A 20642-nucleotide genomic window follows, 5' to 3' on the forward strand; every position below is an offset into this window, starting at 1 on the left:
GTTTTGTTGGACTTGGACATAAACGCTCTGAAGCAATGTAGAGCCCCCGGCACGCCAGGGCCCAGGGCAGCTGGGCCTCCAGGATGGAGGTGAGCAGGGGACCAGAGCCCAGCTCCACAGGCTCCCTCCATGGAGGAGTGACGGGGGTCTGTGGCGCACAGCAGGGTTCCCACATTGGCTTCCCAAGTCCAAGGGTGGAGATTCCGAGGGTGATGATTTCCTGCAGATCTGGAGAAAAGGGAAATCCTGCCGGCCACCCTTGGACTTCCTGCCCTGCACTTGGCCCTCGCACCCGCCTGCTCTCGGCAGCAGGCGCCAGGATCCCCAGGCTGCCTTAGCTGTGTGTGGTTCCCTGTGTCTGTCTGGGCCCTGTGATGGGGGCCAGGGCTGAGGGCAGAGGGGCCAGGCTGGCTCAGCCCATAGGAGGCCACCTCACCCTGCTGCCGCCTCTGCCGCCCCAACTGGAAAGCTGGCCGGATTATTTCCATTCTTCTGTGCAATGCAACTGAAGCGCTTGAATTATCCCCACAGAACCCAGAACGGAAGCAAGGATGAGGCCTCAGCCATCCTCCTCCCCATTCAAACACGTTCATCCCGCAATCCTCTGCTAAGCACCTGCGTGCTGCCCCGCTGCACTGTCGCCCTTCTTGTGCGAGCCTACCCTCGTCCACCCACCTCACCCTCCTGACCTTAAAGAAGACACTAGGCAGAAGCACAGGGGAGCCACTCTCCACACTGGTGGGGCGGGCCTTGCGGGAAGAAGCAGTAAGCAGCCATCTCCGTCAGCCATCTCCGTCTGGCACTCAGATGTGCATGCCTTCGTGTGACAGGCAGCAGCAGTGTGACCGTGACCTCCCGTCTCCTGCTCTGCTGCCCCCACACCTGCGGTGCAGCCAGCCTGCCACGAGGCGGCTAGAGTCCAGCTAGACCCACCCCTGGCATGGCCGACCTCTTCCTGGCTTTCTCTGGGCCTAATCCCATGAGGAGCGTGCATTCTTCAACGCCGGAAGTGTAAGGAAGTTCAAGGCAAGTGAGAAAAACCCAAATCGTCCCAGGGAAGCTCGTCTTTCCAGGGCGTCTGAGTGAGGGCATGACCAGCCTTGATGCTGCCTCACTGCCATCTGCCCAGGGCCTGCTGAATGCTTGAGTCCGTGGTGACAGTGGTGGGGACAGTTACGAGGCAGTTAGAGTTTGGAAGTCATCTTGGCCGACTTGGCTACAGAGCAGTCTTAGGAACAGCGCCATAAAAATAAAGATTTATTCCTGGCACAGATGCATCTAGAGTAAACTGGGGCATATCTGACAGCGTTAGTACTGTGATGGCCAAATGCAAAGTGCACTCCAGAACCAGCGAAGGGTGACAGACTGGGCTGAGGCAGAGCTAGGACTAACCATCTCGAGTGATACCATCTCGGGGCCAGCAAAAGTTTTGGACACAGCTGGGTCATCTGACCAAACTGCTCAAGTCTTTACGTAATTATTGTCCTGGTATTAAATTTCCACCTGCCACTTTCCACAAACAGGAAACAGAATAAGGAGATGACCAGGAAGATTGCCAGATTAAGAATTCTAGACTTGGCCAGGTGCGGTGGCTCATACCTATAATCCTAGCATCTTGGGAGGCTGAGGCAGGAGGATCGCTTGAGCCCAGGAGTTTGAGACCAGCCTAGGCAACATAAGGAGACCCCATCTCTACAAAATACCAAAAAATTACTCAGGTGTGGTGGCACACATGCGTGATCCCAGCTACTCGGGAGGCTGAGGTGGGAGGATCACTTGAACCCAGGAGGTTGGGGCTGCAATGAGCTATGATCACACCACTTCATTCCAGCCTGGATGATAGGTGAGATTCTGTCTTAAACAGAAAATAATTTTAGACTTATTTTCAAAAGTAGTTCCTTCTGACTTGCAAATACACCCGCGGTTCACTGTAGCTGTTTTGGACCCTCCTGGGTTTGGCTTCCTGTGTAACTGATAGCACCTAGCAATCAGTACTTTAAGATGACAGAAATACCAAAGTACCTAAAATGTGCTAATATTTTAATACAGAGGTCACTCTGCATGTGTCTAATTTATCCATTCTGATTCTTTCATTTAGAACAGCAAGTCTTAGTGTCTTGTATTTCTCTTTCTAGAAGACTCACACCATAGTTCATGGCCCCGTGATCCAGAGGCCCTGCTGGGGCCTCTGAGTGGGGCAGGCTGAGAACTCAAGCCGTAACTAATCTCTCCCCTGAAGAAAACTAAACTGAGGGCTCAGATGATGTGAAGTTTTCTGTGGCTGCATTCATACAAATGGTGAAAATGTAGCATACCTCCCCTCAAAAGCCCGAAATTAAAGACATGCCCCCAATTTAATGTGATCAATTACAGAAATAGGTTTCAGACACTTCATGGTTTAAAGTCTCACAAAATAAAGCTTTCAAAGGATCCAGTTGTATAGGATTTTTTAAAAAAATAAACATTCTTCTGCTTGGTAGCTGTACATTCTGTTGCAATTCTAGTAACTCGTTGAGCAGGTGTGGGATGCCCTAGGCTCATAGATGCTCATGAGCTGGTTCAACCAAGTAAGAAAAATCTCAGGTAAGGCCGGGCAGGGTGGCTCACACCTGTAATCCCCGCACTTTGGGAGGCCGAGGCGGGCGGATCATGAGGTCAGTAGATCGAGACTATCCTGGATAATACGGTGAAATCCCGTCTCTACTGAAAATACAAAAAATTAGCTGGGCGTGATGGCAGGCGCCCATAGTCCCAGATACTCAGGAGGCTGAGGCAGGAGAATGTCATGAATCTGGGAGGCAGAGCTTGCAGTGAGTTGAGATCACGCCACTGCACTCCAGCCTGGGTGACAGTAAGACTCTGTCTCTTTAAGAAAAAAAAAAAGAAAAAAATCAGGTAAACAGTTTGATTAGCTAGTTCATGTCCCACGTTCATACTCACTGTAGAAACTGTTATGTGTGGTCACAGGCTTTCAACGACAAAAGAAGGACTCGAAGCTGTAAGGAAACATGATCCTGAAACCCTGTGCACACGTGCAGCTGCCCACAGTGGCCACAGACAGGTGAGGCTGCGAGGTGGCCATGGAGCCCACGCCCTCCTGAGCCGTGTTCTTGAACATCCCGTCGCAAGTGTGACTGACGGGGCTTCTAGTAACATGGGGTGAAAAAGACAAAACAATTCCATACCAACCAGTTCAACCAAAATGTACAGGAGAGACTAAGCCAATTTAACAGAAGATAAACAAGCGGTATATTCAAGATAGTTTTAATATTAATTTTTTTGTGAATTAGAAATATCACTCTTAAATGATGAAAATTACTAGTGAAGTAACTATTTTCCCCAATTGCAGAATTACATTATTTATACATACAATACAGAGTTGATTGCATTGGAAAATAACAGTATTAAACATCGACAGGTAAAAAGGGCATCTTCACACCGCACCTCAGAGGGCCGTGAGTCCTTTGTACCCATCTGCAAAGTAACTCCACCAGCATTCAACTATTTTTAAGTGCAAACAATTTTTTTAGATCTGTGATTGCAGCATCTGCCTTCCTGAATTACATTAAGTCAGAAAGTAACAATTTTCTGTATGAGTGCATTCAAGGTTGTCTTCTGACCACCTAAGGTATAGAAAAATCAGTGCAAAAACAGGAAAGCACTATTTATAACAGTTGAATTTCAGGGGATTTCTTGTCCAAGAAACATTCTATTTTACACTATGTATATATGTATATATATGTATATATTATATATATATGAGATTTAATTACATTGAATTTTAGAGTAAAAAGTAAGAAAACTCAATTTCTTATTTTTTACTGCAGCCCCAAAAGACCGATTTAAAATGGAAACAATTTCTTTGGGTGAGCAGTGGGAGCACGATGCTGCAGAGTGAGCCGGTCGCCGTCCACACGGCCCTCGTCGACGTCCACGGCCTGAGGTCTGCCGGCTGGCACGGCTCAGGCGCAGCTGGGGCTCCTCCTCGTCACTCCCTCGAGTCCAAGTCCCGGGAGGCTGTGCGCGCAGCAGTGGGGTCGCTACACTACAGTTCCACCTGGAGAACTGGCCTGGCTTGGGGATGACAATGAGCCCTGCAAACAAAGCAGTCTACATTAATCCAGCAAAACACCGGACGGGCGACAGCCACCATGCTTGCCCTCTGCCAGCAGCTCCATGTGGTCAAAACTGGTGCTGTTGGTGTGGAAGCCAGTGTGGGAGCAAACCCTCCACTTCATCTATTTAATTCCTATCCATATCACTGCGTTCAATTCCTAGAGAATTGGAACCCTGCTGGGTGCAATATTGTGGTCTCAACACTGTCCAAGAGAAGGGCAGGCAGGGCTGGCCTTGCGCCTGGGGGAGACAGTGGTTTCTCGGCACCTGAGGACAGGTTCTTCGGAGTTTCACTGACCCAAAGGTACAGGTGCCTCGTGGGAGGTGTTCAGCGCCTTCAGCCAGGGTTGAGCCCAGGGCCCCACAGTTCTGGACCGCACACCCAGTCCCTTGGAGCCAGGGGTTGCCTTCAAGGATAGAGTTCAGGGACACCTTTGAAAGGGCATTCTCTGCTGGGGGGGTTCTTGCTTTGTTGGGTGGTGCGACCATGGCACCCTCTGGCTGCAGCTGTCCACATGTGTAGGCCCCACAGGTAAAGACAGGAGGGCCCAGGCCGAGGTGGGGGGAGCCCCAGAACAAAGGAGTCTTGCCGTGAGGCTGCGGCTGGGTGTGGAGAACGGATGTGGGGGCCAACCCACCAGGGCCAGCTGGAAGAATGGGGGGGGGTGCTTCTGGCTCTTCAGGGCAACTCCTGCTGAGAGGCTCACTGGGGAGGGGGAATCTCACCCAGATTTAGCAAGACAGGCGTGAGCTTAGGTAAACCTAAGAGGGTTTAACTTCCCACACAGCAAAGAGTACTTCCATTTCTTTGCATTTACTATTGGGCATCAGTTAAATTACATCAAGGCATGGCGTTCGTTTATGAAGAAGAACATTAAGATGGCGACAGTGCAGCCCCAAAGGTGCACATTTTCAGCTCTGGGAATGCAACTCAGCCTAAGCTGTCATGGAAGAAGGCTTCGGCTGATGAGTACTGTTTACAAATGACAAGCCTTTAACTCAAGCAAACATTGCTACCTTCTCACACATTGGACTTGTGTGGACACACGAGGGTGACAATCTGAAACTGCCCTTCAGCCTCACCCACACGCTGCTGCAGGAAGCCGGGAAGCAGGCTGTCCCGCTGGTCATTTCATCCAGTTTCTTCCCTTCACCCGAAATCTGTTCACCTAGACAAGCTCAGGAGCAAATGGAACGTGGCAGCTGCCCTGCTCAGAGGCTACAGGAGCGCTTTTCCTCTGGGACCCCTGAAAAGGGACAGAACCCTGTTTGTACTTGTGGAGGACCCCGCAAATGCCCCATACTTCTGGCTCAAACCCATCAAGGCTGTGGAGGTCCGCTGGGCAGCGGGTGGCTGACCGCACTTCTGCCACGGACAGTCTGGAGGAAGGAAGCCTCTAACACAGGACGCTCTGCCTTCATCACCGCGCGCACCCTAAGAAAGTGCTTTCCACAAGCTATGTGGTGTCCAGGAGGTGACAATCTCCTAAACCAAGAGGCACCTCCCTTCCCCCCAGCCACAGAAAAGTCATCTACTCCTGGCAAGGGAGAAAGTGGTGGTGATCCAGCCTGGGGAGAGACGGAGAGGGGCCACCTCATCTGGCAGCCACAGAGTCTCCCTCCCCTTTCACAGAGCGCCAGGTGGAGGCAAGTGCTGCTCCAGGTATGAGGCAGCCCTACCCACAGGAAGGTGGTGTCCTGTGAACCAATCCTGTGTTAAGTTTAGCTTCCCAGGAGCACATTTCACGACTTAAAAACAAGTGACAGCCAGCCCTGTGGGAGGCTAAGGTGGGGGGTTCACTTAAGCCCAGGAATTTGAGACCAGCCTGGCTAACATGGTGTATTTTTTGTATTCTACTAAAATGGTGTAGTCTACTAACATGGTGTAATTTTTGTATTCTACTAAAAATACAAAAATTAGCCGAGTGTGGTGGTGCACGCCTATCATCCCAGCTACTCAGGAGGCTGAGGCAGGAGATGGCTTGAGCCCAGGAGATGCAGGTTGCAATGAGCTACGATCCACTGCACTCCAGCCTGGAGCACAGAGCAAGACTCGTCTCAAAAAATGAAAATAAAAACAAGTGACATTAATTTTAATATTTTCTCTTTTTTGGGGGAGTCTCACTCTGTCGCCCAGGCTAGAGTGCAATGGCACGATCTTGGCTCGCTGCAAGCCCCACCTCCTGGGTTTACGCCATTCTCCTGCCTCAGCCTCCCAAGTAGCTGGGACTACAGGTGCCTGCCACCACGCCCGGCTAATTTTTTGTATTTTTAGTAGAGACGGGGTTTCACCCGTCTGTGTTAGCAGGATGGTCTCGATCTCCTGACCTCGTGATCCGCCTGCCTCGGCCTCCCAAAGTGCTGGGATTACAGGCGTGAGCCACCGCGCCCGGCCAATTTTAATATTTTCTTTAACTCAGGATGTTTCATAACATATTCAGCAATACAAAACTTATTAATGACTTTTTTGGTAAGAAGCCTAAGAGGTGTGCTGTGTGGTTGACACGTTACGGCACATTTCAGGTTGGACTGGCCCCGGTTTACATACTCAGTGGCTGCAGGTGGCTCGTGACGGCCATGAGGGACAGCACCCATCCTTAGACGTCCTCTCACTGAGCGGGAGGCCGCTTTCCATCACTCCCAAGGGCGGGCGGGTGCTGAGATGCAGAGGTGGTGCCGCCACCAGGCTGCCAGAGCCTGATGTCAAGGGACACGCTGCTTCCACCCACTGGTCCCTACAAAGCCCTGCCCCTAGAAAGCGACCCAACCTGAGGGTTGCAGGTAGCTTCCTATTCTCCCATTAGCACAAAACAAATGTACACTACACTCATTCTCCAGTTTCTGCTGGCTAACCCCTTGATGCCAGCTGTGGTGGCAGCTGGGAGCCAACTAGAACCACCCTCATGCCCTCCACTGTCCCAGTCTCCACTGGGCCCACCTTCCAGAGACATCTTGAATCAACCGCCCTCCGCTCGCCTTCTGTAGTCCATACTGGCATAACAGGGAACTGGGGGTTCCCATTAGCAGGCCTTAGCCCTTTTCATGTCAACCCTGGTTAACAATTGTTTTAGAATGGATCGCCATGCGGAGAATGTGCCCTGGTTAACAATTGTTTTAGAATGGATCGCCATGCGGAGAATGTGCCCAGGATCAACACTCAGGGTCCCCACGCTGGAGCACTGGGGAAGCAGGTTGGCTACCGGTGAAAAACCCAAGAGGACCCCAGGGTGCTTGACCAGGGACTCCCTGGAGCCCGCCTGTCAGAGAAAAGGGGAGAACGGCGGTCTCTAAGAGGAGTTAACAGGAAGGCGAAGCAAAGACCCAGTGGGTCCGGCCTCCAGTTCTCCAGCAGTGAACCCAGCAAGCCCCAGGAGACGGGCCTGCAGGCACAAGCCCTGGAGTGCACTGGGCCTGCTGCGGCCCTGGGTTAGCATCAGTGCCAGGCATGCCCAGAAGCAGGGGGTGCGACACAGTGAGCCCTCCAGGTAGCAGAGAAGGGGCCTTGGCACCCTGCAGGCAGGTGAGGACTTGTGCGAGTCAATGAACCCGTCATCTTGCACCCATCACTTGCTGGAGATGGACTCGCTTTGCCGTGAACACTGGAGGCAGCAGAGGAAGAAATGCCATTCAGAAGAAATTAAATGGAAAAAAGCCACCTTGTTTCTGTCAGTCTGTGATTTAGTCTAAAGATTATCAGGTGGCAGAAGAGGAAGGCGAGCAGCAGACACTTAGGCCCCCGTGGGAGGATCCAGGCTGCAGCTTCCCTGGAGAGCACAGTGGGAGGCGTGTTAAGTGTGGGGGATCCACTGCCCAAATGTTTATCCATGTCAAACTCCCAGTGACAGGGACCCTGCTGCCCCAATCTGCCTACTCCTCAGGGAGGGAGCGTGGTTTTACCCTGTCCTTCTCTGCTTCCTTTTCATGGGAGAAAAGGGGCAAGGCCCGGCCTGGCCAATGGAGAACCTGGCAAGGGGAGCCCACGCACACTTCACCTGTCCTCAGCAGCGTGCAGGAGCCGCTGGTCGGTCTGTGCACTGGAAGCAGGACAGCTGGCAGCTCCAGGCTTTACCAGTTGCCATCAGGCAAAGGAGTTCCCCAGGGAGAATCTGCACGGCGTCCCATCAGCCCCCACTCTGTGAGAGGAACGGGGCAAGCCTTGGCTCTAATACTTAGTCAGCTGCTCGGCTCTCCACAGAGTCACTGTTTCATTCCTGTAGAGATTTCAGTTCAAAATTAAGTGATAGAAAATACTCCAGCTCTTGGTTTGGGTTTGATTCTAATTTATAATACGAAGTTAAGAGAATTATGCCTTGTCGCACCAGAATATATAGGAAAAATATTTTGGTTCAAAACAATTTACAATAAAGCAGCAGGGCCACGTTCCTGCCCCTGCAGATGCTGCTCAGACTGCAGATTCTGACAGCAAGACAGGACTGTGAGGGCCACAGGCCACATCAGAGAAAGGACATGTCCTGAAGCTCTGTCAGGCCCAGGATAGTCTCCTGGCTCTGGGCTCTGGGAGAGCTTCCCCTTCTGACGCCCACGACCCCGGGCCTGTGAATGTCAGAGAAGACAGAACCTCAAGGAGACAAATGTGGGATGTGGATGAGTGTGTGGGCTGGGCGTCAGCTCATCCCTCATCCACCTGGGACTGTTCAAAACCCTCTCTGGTCATTCAACTCCCAAGGTCACCCTTTCCAACCCAAACAAAAGTGACACGCAGACAGGCCCTGGGACCCGTTTTATTGCAGGCAGGCAGGCAGACTAGCACTTCTCTCCTGAGATTGTGGACAAAGTGCCACAAGACAGAATCTGCTTCTACACAGCCACAACATCTGGGAGCTTGGTGCCAGCTGGCCGGGGTGCTGTGGAGGTCACCTCCACTGGCGTCTCCCAGAGGGAGAAGGCCAGCCTTGGCCCTGCACGTAGCCCCTGAGGCTCCAATGCTGGCCTCTGTGGCAGGTGCTCCTGGGGAGAACATGAGTTAAATGTTATTTGCAAAGCAATACCTTTTTAGAGACGGTGCAGGAATGATGAGAACTAGGACCAGGCTAGCCTGCTCTCAGAACTAGGACTTCCAGCTCGGAACACACTCCTTAACTGCTCACCTGCAAGACTCCCACCATTCTCATTCCACAGAGCACGACAGAAAGGAACCAAAGCAAACCTGGAGAAAGCAGCCATGGTTTATTCAGGGCGTGCGAAGCCAGTCTTTAGATCACACAAGCGGCATGTGAGCCACAGAGCCGGGGACCCTTGGCACAGCCCAGGGATGCTGGGACCCATCTCTGCCCCAGACTTGCCGCGCAGTCTGGCCTGGGACCTCAGTTGTAGCTGGGCAGTGGACCATGTACCTCTGCCAGCTTTAACCTGTCCACTGACAGGTCACAGTAAGGGGCCACACTTCCCCCAGATGCCACTCAACCTGGCCTCTAATGAGAAAAGCCGCCCAGAGAAAAGGATTGTGCTCTTCAGACATCTGGGGAAAGACCACGCAAATGAAGGGCACAACCATTTAAGGGCTCCGCTGTGATCTGAAGGTGGAAGAAAAGCATCAGAGAGAATGTGTGCAAGTCAGGAGGACTTCATCGTGATCCCGTTCACTGACGGAGACCAGCACAGGCCCGGGCTGTCACTGGAGGCCCTCCTGCTCCTGGGACCCACTTGGCCCTGCAATCCTCTCTGCTGTGCGGGGCAGGAAAAAGGGACCCCACTTAGTCTCCCTAAAGCCTTTCTAGCTTGAGTAACTTCAAGGAGGATTTTGCTCATGCTGCCCCCCACCTAAAAGGGGAGGCTGGTTTTGGAGGCCACTGACCCTGGAAGGGGTGGTGGGGAGCTGAGAGCCTCATAGGTGGTCTGTTCATCTCCAGAGACCCCTGAGCTCAGAATCCATTAATTCTGACAAGCAGCCACACATGGAGAAATGGCTATTTTTTCTTTAAGACAGAGTCTTGCTCTGTTGCCCAGGCTGGAGTGCAGTGGCGCCATCTCAACTCACTGCAAGCTCTACCTCCTGGGTTCAAGTGATTCTCATGGTGCCTCAGCCTCCCAAGTAGCTGGGACTACAGGCGCACGCCACCAGGCCCCGCTAATTTTTGTATTTTTAGTACAGACGGGGTTTTGCCATGATGGCTGGGCTGGTCTCAAACTCCTGGGCTCAGGTGATCCACCCACCTCGGCCTCCCAAAGTGCTGGGATTACAGGTGTGAGCCATCCCACCCAGTTGAGAACTGGCTATTTTTATTTTTTTGAAGGTACAAACTAGTTATTTTTAAAAGACCAAAATGTCATGGTTTTCTTAAAAAAAAAAAACTTGCTGTCAACTTAATAGTCTTTAGGGTTTAAAATCTACTCGGTGCTAGCCGGGGCAACATGGCAAGACCCTACATCTACGGAAATAAAAATACAAAAATTAGCTGCGTTTAGTGGTGTGTGCTTATGGTCCCAGTTACTCAAGAGGCTGAGATGGGAGGATCACTGAGCCCAGGAGGTCAAGGCTTCAGTGAGCCATGTTCATGCTACCGCACTCCAGCCTCGGCAACAGAGTGAGACCCTGTCTCAAAAAACACCAACGAAAACACCCTGTTCAGTGCTGAGAACAGGGCCCTGGAGCACTTTTGCGGCGGGCGGCAGGGGGCGGGGGGCGGGCGGCGGGCAGCAGGCCCCAGGAGGCCGCTTTTCAGAGCTGTAGGTCTGAATGTTGCCTCTGCTTTGGCAGCCCAGACTCAAGACAAAAAGTGCAGACAGTTCAGCACTGGAGGCTCTGCCGAGCCAGCACTCCAGAGACAGCACCATAGGAAGCTTCTGGGAGTTCCCGCCCGATGAACGTGCTAGAGGCAGAGCACAGGACTCAGCCGGCTGCCAACATGGAGAGGCAGCTGGGCGGGACCTGGATGTCTCATGACACAGCAGGGAAGTGACAATTAAATGGGAGCATAAGGGCCTGGTGAGGGGTTGTGTCTCAGGCCAGCTCGCCCTCACTTGTCACAGCTCAGGCAGGGGGGCTAGGCCTGCGGGTGCCAGGGCGCAGCTCAGATCGGCCATATCGTCTGTCAAGAGTGAGGGGCAGTATTTCATAGTAAGACAATGTAAATCATGAGTTCTTCTCATCCCAAATGGAACGTCCCCCACTGCCCTGTGTAGGAAGCTAACTGCACCGACGACGGGCCTGGTGTCCACAGCAGGACAACCTCACGCCAGCACAAAGCCTTAAGCAAACACTGTTCAAGGTGAGGAGGAGGAAAACACTGAACTTCTAGCCAGGTAAAGAGCTCCTACAGAAAGCAGCCTACCTGGGGCGAGGGGAGGGAGAGCATTAGGACAAATACCCCATGCACGCGGGCCTTAAAACCTAGATGACAGGTTGATGGGTGCAGCAAACCACCATGGCACATGTATACCTATGTAGCAAACCTGCACGGTCAGCACATGTACCCCAGAACTCACAGCAAAGTAAAAAAAAAGCAGCTTACCAGCCACTACCTTCTCCACTCTCCCAGCTGCCGGCCGGGTGGCTGGACAGAAGGTCGGATGTCCAGCATCCGGGATAGTGAGTCCATGTAACCAAAGCCAGCTCGTGGCCCAGGAAGACTTGAGAATGTCAGCATTCTCACTAAACAGAAGCCTCTACACAGCTCAGCCGAAACGCCAATCGACAGTCCTTCTCCCGGACTGGAGTTGGCATAGAGGAGGACCACATAAAACGGGATCTGGGACGCAGAACATTTCATCAAGTATGCTGCCAACTATGAGAAACACAGTCAGCTTAAGTCAGAGGGAGCAATTCCGGTGGCTGGCTGTTCTTTTTGAGACAGAGTCACCAGCGAGTCGCCAGGCTACGGGTGCAGTGGCTGATCAGGCTGCACAGCTCCGCCTCGGGTTCCGCGCCATTCTCCTGCCTCAGCCTCCCGAGTAGCGGGGACTACAGAAGCCATGCCTTCGCCGGCGAAATTTTTTTGCATTTTTAGTAGAGCCCAGGGTTTCACTGTGTTGGCGGATGAATTTCGATCTCCTGACCTGAAGTGATCCAGCGCCTCGGCCTCACAAAGTGCTGGGATTACGAAGTGAGCCGCCCAACCTGGCTGTTCTATAAACATTAACAAGGCCCTTAATTTTACAACATTTAAAAACTTTTCTTGTTTTGGTTCACTGGGATTTTTAAAGCTTAGATGTGAAAATGACTACTGAAAATTATCTACATTTACAGTTCACTCACACACGTTTATTTAATGTCAATATACAGAGGACAGTCCCACAGTACTTCAGAATATCAAGTATGTAGGAAATGTAGTTACGTCTCATTAGCTGTGACAGTGACAAGGGAACAGCTAAAAAACAAAGCCGTGAAACAGAAACATGATTTCCTTAAAATTATAAAATAACAATACTGATATTAAAGCTTCATTAATTATTGCAACAGTTAAGAATTTAATTTACCAATACTTCATGTTAGGAAGGCTCTTTATGAAATTTATTCAAGTTGTCAAGAAATTAGATGAAAATATAAAAAAGGAAATACATGTGAATTTGACTTTTGATTTTCACTCAAAATACCCATACAATTTTATACAGTGTCGCCTAACATAACAATCTTTAATAAACTCAAGTATACAGAAATGATAAAAATGCAGGAAATTCTTCTTTTACACTTTCAAATGAAGGGATAGTAATTTATGACACAAAGTTCGGGTAACAGATGCAGAAATGAATAAACAAAACCAACATCAGAGAGACAGTTTCCCTCTTCTGGAGGGCGCGTTCTGACAGTTTGTAACTAGGCTCTGAGTTTCAAAGGTAACAGCTGAATAGAGTGCTTTTCAATATAAAGCCACAGACTTCACTTCTACCAGACTCATGTCTCCTCCCTCTGGGACATCACTTGGGGTCACTGTGGTGTGCACCTTGTTAACTGAAAGCAACACATGACAGTCCCAATCGGCCCGTGGCGAAGGGCGTGCTCCAGACAAGGGGGCCCTGCAGGTTGCCACCACGGCGGCAGACTATCAACCTTCACCTTTGTCACCCAGACCAGACCGGAGGCGGCGTCTCCAGGTCACCCGACCCCTACCCACGCACGTGGACATTCTTCACTGCTAAGGAGCGAACCCTCCGCCGAGGGCACACCGACCCTCATGGCGCAACCCCACAGTCAGAGGCTAATCCCTCCCCCATCCACCGGCGCCGGAGGCAGGGCAGGGCCGCTGGATCCCCCGCCATGCCCTCACCCACAGAGCTGGACGCCAGACGCTGTGTTCCGTGAATCCTTCCCCAGAAAATCCACAGGTGAACTGCTTCTAGTTCTTCCTTGGGCAGTCACACATGCATGAGGTGGCGCTTGGGTTTCCGTGGATCCCTTCTCCAGCCGCCCGCAGCCCCTAGGCTTTCTCCTCCTCACACTTCGAGCTCGCCCAACAAAGAAAGGGAATGTCTCCCTCCCCGGCAAGAGGTGATGAGGACCTTGTACTCAGGCAACTTCAGCACTCATTTCATACTTCACAATTTCTTTAATATTGAAAATGAACCCCAGGACGTGGAGGAAATGGGGGAAACGGCTGCCTGGCCACGTGCCAGCTGGGCCCTGGGGGTGAAGTCAGCCAGTGGAGAGCCAAAACTCCCGTCCTGTCACTGCAATGCTTCCTCAGAATTCCTGAATGCCTGTGAGACAAGAATCATTGTGATAGCTCCTTTCTGATTCTCCACGCCTCCATTTCTAAGGCATTTGCCCTCAGTCCCCAGTTAAGGGTTCACAGAAGAACACTTCCAAATTGCTAGAAGGTTCAATCAGCACAAAAGAGAAATGAGATCCTTTACCATGATTTAAGCAAATTTCAACCCCAAGGTTATTGGTTATTTGTCAAGTGTCTACTGCACATGAATTTGCTTTTAAAAGAAGGCAAGCTTTTCCAAAGGCTCCCTTCTCCAGGCCTCTGCGGGAATTTTACTTCCCCTTCTGAAGAAGAAAAACGCCTCAGAGAAAGGCTCCAGGGCTGCCGGTGGTGTTTGGAAGCCTGCCCCATCACAGTAACGGCACAAACCTGGCTTCTTGAATTCCGGTGAAAAAGGCCAACCCAAGTAGGGTAAGTAGAGGCTCCCCTGGCCCTGGCCTGACACCTTCAGAAGGCGTCTGACACCGCCCAGGGCCCAGCTCACCCCCGTGCCGGGTGGGAGCGGGATTCTCCGGCCACGCAGCATGCACCTGACTTTCATCTGAGCTTTTCATCTCTGTGGCTTGGTACACGCTGGAACAGTGATGCCGACTGAGTAGTTAACAGCCTCTTCTTGCCAAATGCTGTGTTTTATTCCAGAGATTAGGTAGAAAAGATATTCTTGCTCATAATGTTTAGGCTGAAAAACTGAAAAATTTCAATGAGGAAGCTCAAAGTTTGGTGAGAAAAATACAAATATTTTCCCCAAATTTCTCTTAGGGTTAGCAGCACGCGTTGTACCTTCCACACCTGGTATCAGGAACCACCGCTGCCCACCCCCCCCGGCCCTCCCCAGGTCTGTGGGAGCCATTACTCAGCAGCACAGCCGAGGAGGAGGGCGCCTCCCCGCCCTCTCTCCAGGGCCCTCTTCTCAAGCTGTCGGGCACCTTTAGTTCTGGTCTTGGAGAACACCTTGCATCCTGTCCTCCTGCCTGCAGAAGTGCTCTGCCGGCTGTCAAAGAAAGGGGCAGCAGTCAGAGGGGCAGAGTGGACGCAGAGTGGTGTCACCCTGCAGGGCCTGGGCCAGCCTGGGCTGAGCCGGGGTCGGGCCATGCAGTCAAAGGCAGCCCCTCCCTAGGCTGGCACAGTGCTCTCCACTGGGCTCTGAACCCAGCAAGAGGGGCCTTGGGGAGGGCACGGAGACACAATAAAGGGGCCCCAGACAAGGTACCAGACAGACATTAAGGACAGTACACTCCTTGGCAAAAACTGGAAGAAAAAGATTGTGATCAAGCCCCCAATCCCAAACTGACAATATCACAGTGTTTAAACCCGGAGGTGGGAGAGGAAGACACACACAGGCCTCCATACTAGGTAGCACCCTTCAGAGCTGTTCTCAAAGGAAACACAACCTCGTCCTCTTGCCTCTCCCACCCCTGGTTCCTATTAGCAAATGACTCCTAAGTCACCTGTCAGTCAGTGTACCCCTGTAATCCCTCTTTCATCCCAGCCACTGCGACTGAGAATGACAGAGAGCAGGGAGAAATCAGAGAGTACCCAGTCGGTCACGCTGGTTACTCGGGCCACACCCCCACGGCTTCCCTGTCCGTGGGACACACCTTCAGAACCGCAAGGTCGCCATAATGTCACCACAAATGCTACTTACCTGGGATCAGCCCCTCTCTATTTAGGCCAAATACTACGTCCTGAATTTTGAAACTGCATACTCAATGCCTCAGAAGCATTTGAAACTGAATGTTTACAACTATGTAGGTGCATAAAATTGCACATGGAGGGTTCATTACTAATCTCTCCACATGACCCAATTTGGCCTCCAAAGCGGAAGCTGTCCACAAGGATGGCTGTCATGGCTACCTTAGATCAGTTCACCTTTAGGAACAAAGGCCTGTATTCCACAGGTAAAGAGGATGCGAACATTCCTAGAAGTAGTGCTCAGGGATGTGAAAGGCACAGACAGGCGAGATGCACCTGAAGGCTGCTGTGGTTCCCAGGCGGCAGCACGCTGCCGTGCCATCACACTGAAGAGAAACCACTGCGTTAAGGCCCACGATGGGCACAGGGTGGGTGGCTCCACCGTGACACGTTCGCTGATGGGAAGCAGGCTGGGGGCCTGGGCCGGCTGTCCTGGGAGGGCTGCGTTAAGAGCACAGGGAGCGGCTGCTGCAGCTACCAGGGTCTTTACACTGCAGAGAAAGAAAAGCCACCAGGTCTTCGCTTTGCGGAGCCACATTCACCAGGCAAACCGGTGTAAGTGATCGTTCTCTCTAGATTTCATTACAAAGGTGTGCACACCGGAAAAACCTCCGTGTACAAAATGAGTTAACAAGGCAGATAACCACCATCTTGACATGGAACCTAGAGTTCAAGGGGCCATCTCACCCACTGTGAAAACTGGAATTGGAAAAGCAGCTCCCTGTGCAGCAGCAGGGAGTGAGGGTGAGACTGCGGCCTCCAGGGGAGCAGCAGAGCCTCCCACTGCCGAGGAAGCCACAGGCCACCAGGCCTTGGGCTGCGGCGCCGGGGTGGGGGCCACTGAGGACGAAGCCTAAGCACATGGCCAGCGTCGGCACCCAAGAGTCATCCCGGAGCCACAGCTGCCGTCCAAGAACAAGGAAAGGGGAAAGCTGCACTTGTGCTTCCTCTGGGGGGTGCTAAGTCCAAACAAGGCCCACGTAAGGGAGAAGTCGGAAGCCCTGGGGGGTCTCACAGAGCGGAGGAGTCACGTGCCTTTCTGACCCAATCCCCCTCCCCCACCGCACCTCCCCCCAGCAAAAAACCAAAAAACTCCTTTTCCCTTGTTGGGAAAACACACAAGCAAAGTGCGTCTGACATAAAAGGTCTTCGCTTATGCGGCAAGAGGCACTTCTGCAATGCTGTTGGCGTCCTCGGCCCGCAGCTCCTACGAACTGTCCGGGCTCTGAGTGAGGTGGGTATTTTATGCACAGAATCTCAATCAAAGTGCTACAAACTGCTTCTTTGAAAAAAGATGTTTATTAAACAACTTTAATTGTCATAAAATGACTAAAATGGGTTTTAAAAATTAAGGCTCTTCTCTTTCTGTGGATTGCCAGAACAATGTAAAAATAATATCAATCAACCCTGCGAAACTTTTTGTTCCTAAAGTTAAATTTCATAGATTCCTAAACATTTTATGATTAAGATAAAAAATTGGACTATAAATGACAATTCATGGCCATCTGTGCTGAACACACACTGATCAGGTGTACAATATTCTAATTGAGTAGTTAAGCAAAAATATTCCAGTTAAAGCATAAATTTTAATTTCAGCATTTTAAAGTCATTGTTTCCCCACACGGTCATGATTTTCCTAAAATTGAAATAGTCTAATACAGGAGCGCTAACCTTGGGACTCTATATACTCCCAGGAGGATGACTGACTTGGCTGGCAATTAGTTTGATTATATTTTTTTAAATGCTCTAAGGTAAATTATCAAATGATTCAGAATTACATGGCATGCAGTATCCAAAATTATGGCTCTGATGCATTTAGATTTACATTAAGAATAAGAAGTGTCATTCACATTCATTGTACACCCCACCCCTCCCACGGGAAAAAAAAAAGTCACTACCTATTCAAGTTCTAGATCTGGTGCAGCATTAAGGATTAAAACTTACCACTTTACCAGGCCTTCCCCATGTGCAAATAAATCCCTCCTGACAAGCAGTGACTATACAGTCTTCAAGAAATATTAGTACAGTCAGTCTTTCATGTGCTATCTTTTTACATATCAGCGGCTCTAACAAGGGAACGTCTTCCATTCGAGGACACAGGGGCGTTCCCAAAGTTTTAGCAGGGTCCGTTTTGGTTTTGGTAACTAGATTCAGTTTGTCACTGCTCTTGCTAGAAATGTGTCCCATGCTATGATTTCGCTTGTGATCTTTCTCGTGGTGCCTCTCCTTCCGGTCATGTAGTGAAAGTGTTGCAAATTTGCTGACCCCAGAAGCAATGGCCCCGTCCATGACACTGCTTTTGCTGCCAGCATTTGAGACTGCTGAATGTGGAAGGCTGTTGGACCGTGGCAGAGGGGGTGGCACAGAGTTCCCGGGCGTTGTAACACTGTTCCCATTGCTTCCAGCAGGAGGACTCGTGGCATTCATGACATTTGTGTGTGTCCTTGCTCTTGAGAGGGGTTGGTGAGGGAAAAGGATATCTTCTGTAAGGTCCCATAAACAGAGCTGTGTGTCCTGGCCCACGGAACCAAACCGATACGTGACGCTTACGGGGCGGCTGTCTGTAGAGTTCCGTTTGGAGAGCCGGGACTGTGTACTATTTGCTCGATCTCTGCCAAAATGAAGAAGGTCTTGGAAGTCCTCGTCGCTGCCACTAAACTCCATAGGGTCACCTTCTTCTACACTAGTGGTATAAGGGTCAAATGCTACGACACTGACCCAGGACTTGTGCCCGTGGCCTCTGGCTATTACTCGGCAGTCTACAAAGGACCAGACTGTCACCAAGTCGTCCTCGCCACCTGTCACGATGTACTTGCCATCCGGGCTCCAGCACACACACAGCAAGCCCCCAAAGTAGCTTTTCATCGTACCGTGCAGCTCCACTGAGTCAAAGTTGAACACCCGCAGAAACCCATCCTGGCTCACGCACGCTAAGAACTTGCCATCTGGGGAGAAAGCAAACTCGTTGAGGGCCCCCTCGCCCACCGTCCACTTAAGGAGAGGGTTCCTTGTGGATTTGCTCTTGCAAGTGTGCACGGCAAAGCTCTCTCCCTGCTTCAGAAGCTGGTAGTGGGGGGCTGTGGTGCCACAAGTGTGCTCCACATTATATAAGTACATGTTCCCACTCGAGTGGGCTACTAGGAAAAGGCTTTCCGAACCGGGAACCCATTTGACACAGGTAACTCGTGACTTGTCTATTAGTCTCTGTGAAGACAAAGGAGAATAAGTTAGCACAACGGAGAAGTCTCAAAGGTCTACTTTTCCAGCAAGAAAACTTGTGTGCTTCCCGGTAGGAAGGGGCAAGTCCATCCAGGCCCTCCACATTTTATCCTGCGGTCAGCCAAGCCAGCAAGGAGCATTCTGGCCTTTTTGGAGTAATTTAGAATTACTTTCTAAAACCGGCGTGAGGCTGAGGGAGTCAGGCAGCCAACAAATATTTGCAGAGGGGCCACAAAGTGCCAGACGCTATGCCAGGCCCAGGATTCACTGCGGAGGGAACAGCCCTGCTGGGATCTTTCTTCCTTAACAGTAGGAGTGTCTGAATCTGGGGGTCACTGCATCTACATGTGGCATCCCCTCTATGATGACCCGCAGGTAAAGTCTCTGAGTCCTCACAGCCAGGAGAGCTCTGTGTCACCCTAATGGGTTTCTCTGCATTTACTGTCACTGTGAGTCATGGGCTGGCTCCATCTGCCCCTCTGCTCTGGCGGCTCGAAGGTGGGGAGTGAAATCCACAGCCCACGGCTGGCAGCACACACAACTCCAAAACAGAGCCTGGGCCCACCGAGGCCGCCTCACTCCCACGCACCGCCCCATGTGCGTCTCCATAAGCACCTCCTCGAAACCCTCTCTGCTGGCATTGAGAGAGACACACTGATGATTCATTCGGGAGTGTGTGTCTCATCACCATCACTCTGCTCCATGCTAACTTTGGACCCCTGACCGACGTGTTTCTTTAACAGGCACATGTCAGTAGTCTTGCCTTTAAAACCCAAATAACAAAGGGCAAAAATACCCAACCCACCCCACCAAAGGCACAAGTCTCTTTCCCTGCTTGCCAATCAATCCTGCGATGGGGACTGCCAGTGCAACGGCTTCCACAGGGGCGGTCCCTTTCTAGACCATCTGAGTGCAAAACCACATCGCCAGAACGCGTCCGGAAGGTCCAAGACTCCCAAGTTCTACCTAGAAACTCCCACTGCCAAACGCTCTCTACTGCACCATCTCCCCAGTCACAGTGTCCCTTTAGAAGCCCAGCAGCCCCAGGTAAGCTGAACACCACCACTTCACCTAACAGGTGGGGAGCTCCTGGCTCAAGTCCCAGAGGGGTACTGGGCACACGGGGGCAGAATCTGCCAAGAAGCATGCCAATTTCTGCCTGGGTGGCTTTGAGGCCATGTGCCCACCATGTGTGCTACATCTTTACAGAGAATTACAGAAATAAGACGACCTGATTTTTAAAAGAACGACTGGAAAAGAAATTAATGAGCCATGCAAGCTCACTGCATGAACATTAGACCCTAGAAGGCAGGTTGCTAACAAATGACCCCAGGCAGGAAGAATGGAGGCTTGAACGCCACACAGCATATGGCCCCAGGGCTGGGGACCATGTGTTGGGCAAAGGTTACTCAGCAGCAGGTGTCCCTGCTTACTGCTGTAAAATGGCATGGCAGGCCCTCTTAAATTAACAGGCACGTTGCAAGCCAGCCTTGGGGACACAGCCGATATTTTCATCCCCCGCCTCTACCCTCCTGTCTGGTGACCTACCTATAAACAGCACCTGACCTGCACTAATGCCAACAACCTAAAAACCTAGCGCTGCTCTGGCAGGGTTTCCATTAGACCTTTGTGCAACTTTTTCAGCAAGGGGTTAGAGAGATAATTTACATGGCCAGAGCAGGGCTTTTTTTTGGTGGTAGAGGGAGGTGCAAGGATGATGGTGATGGTGAACGGTGGGTTAAGAGGCCTCCACTCCCCCATCACAGCTCTGCCAGACCTTGCTGTGCCCACCGGGCCCAGGCTACCCCAGCACTCTTGATTCCACAAACACTACTGTACCTGATCACCCAGGGCCTAAGGGTGTCCACAGCTCACTCCATCGCTGGCCTTGTCAGGTAGGCCTACACCAGCTAACTCAGGCCTGGGGAGCCAGACTGCTGTCCTGATTGT

At 51.4% G+C, this 20642-nt stretch overlaps 2 protein-coding genes across 34 annotated transcripts in view; one reads left to right on the forward strand and one right to left on the reverse strand.

Annotated features, from left to right (window-relative positions):
• The window catches only part of MOK (MOK protein kinase), an 83339-nt gene extending 77254 nt beyond the window's left edge, over positions 1 to 6085 (forward strand). The window contains exons 10-11 of the mRNA XM_003902292.5: positions 2968 to 3061; positions 3828 to 6085. Of these exons, the coding sequence (XP_003902341.3) occupies positions 2968 to 3061; positions 3828 to 4085 (352 nt within the window). The 3' untranslated portion in view covers positions 4086 to 6085. The remainder of the gene's footprint in view (positions 1 to 2967; positions 3062 to 3827) is intronic.
• Positions 3249 to 20642, reverse strand: part of WDR20 (WD repeat domain 20) — an 88273-nt gene continuing 70879 nt past the window's right edge. For 10 of the 33 annotated variants that reach the window (XM_021941581.2, XM_021941578.2, XM_021941584.2 and 7 more), the window contains 2 exons: positions 17418 to 18677; positions 14475 to 14772 (listed from right to left, as the gene is read on the reverse strand). In XM_021941581.2, the coding sequence (XP_021797273.2) occupies positions 14710 to 14772; positions 17418 to 18677 (1323 nt within the window). In that variant the 3' untranslated portion in view covers positions 14475 to 14709. The other 23 variants (XM_003902287.3, XM_009212275.2, XM_003902288.3 and 20 more) reach the window with 13 other exon arrangements.

The sequence above is a fragment of the Papio anubis genome, chromosome 7 (assembly GCF_008728515.1).
Source record: "Papio anubis isolate 15944 chromosome 7, Panubis1.0, whole genome shotgun sequence".
In the NCBI taxonomy this organism is placed as follows: Eukaryota; Metazoa; Chordata; class Mammalia; order Primates; family Cercopithecidae; genus Papio; species Papio anubis.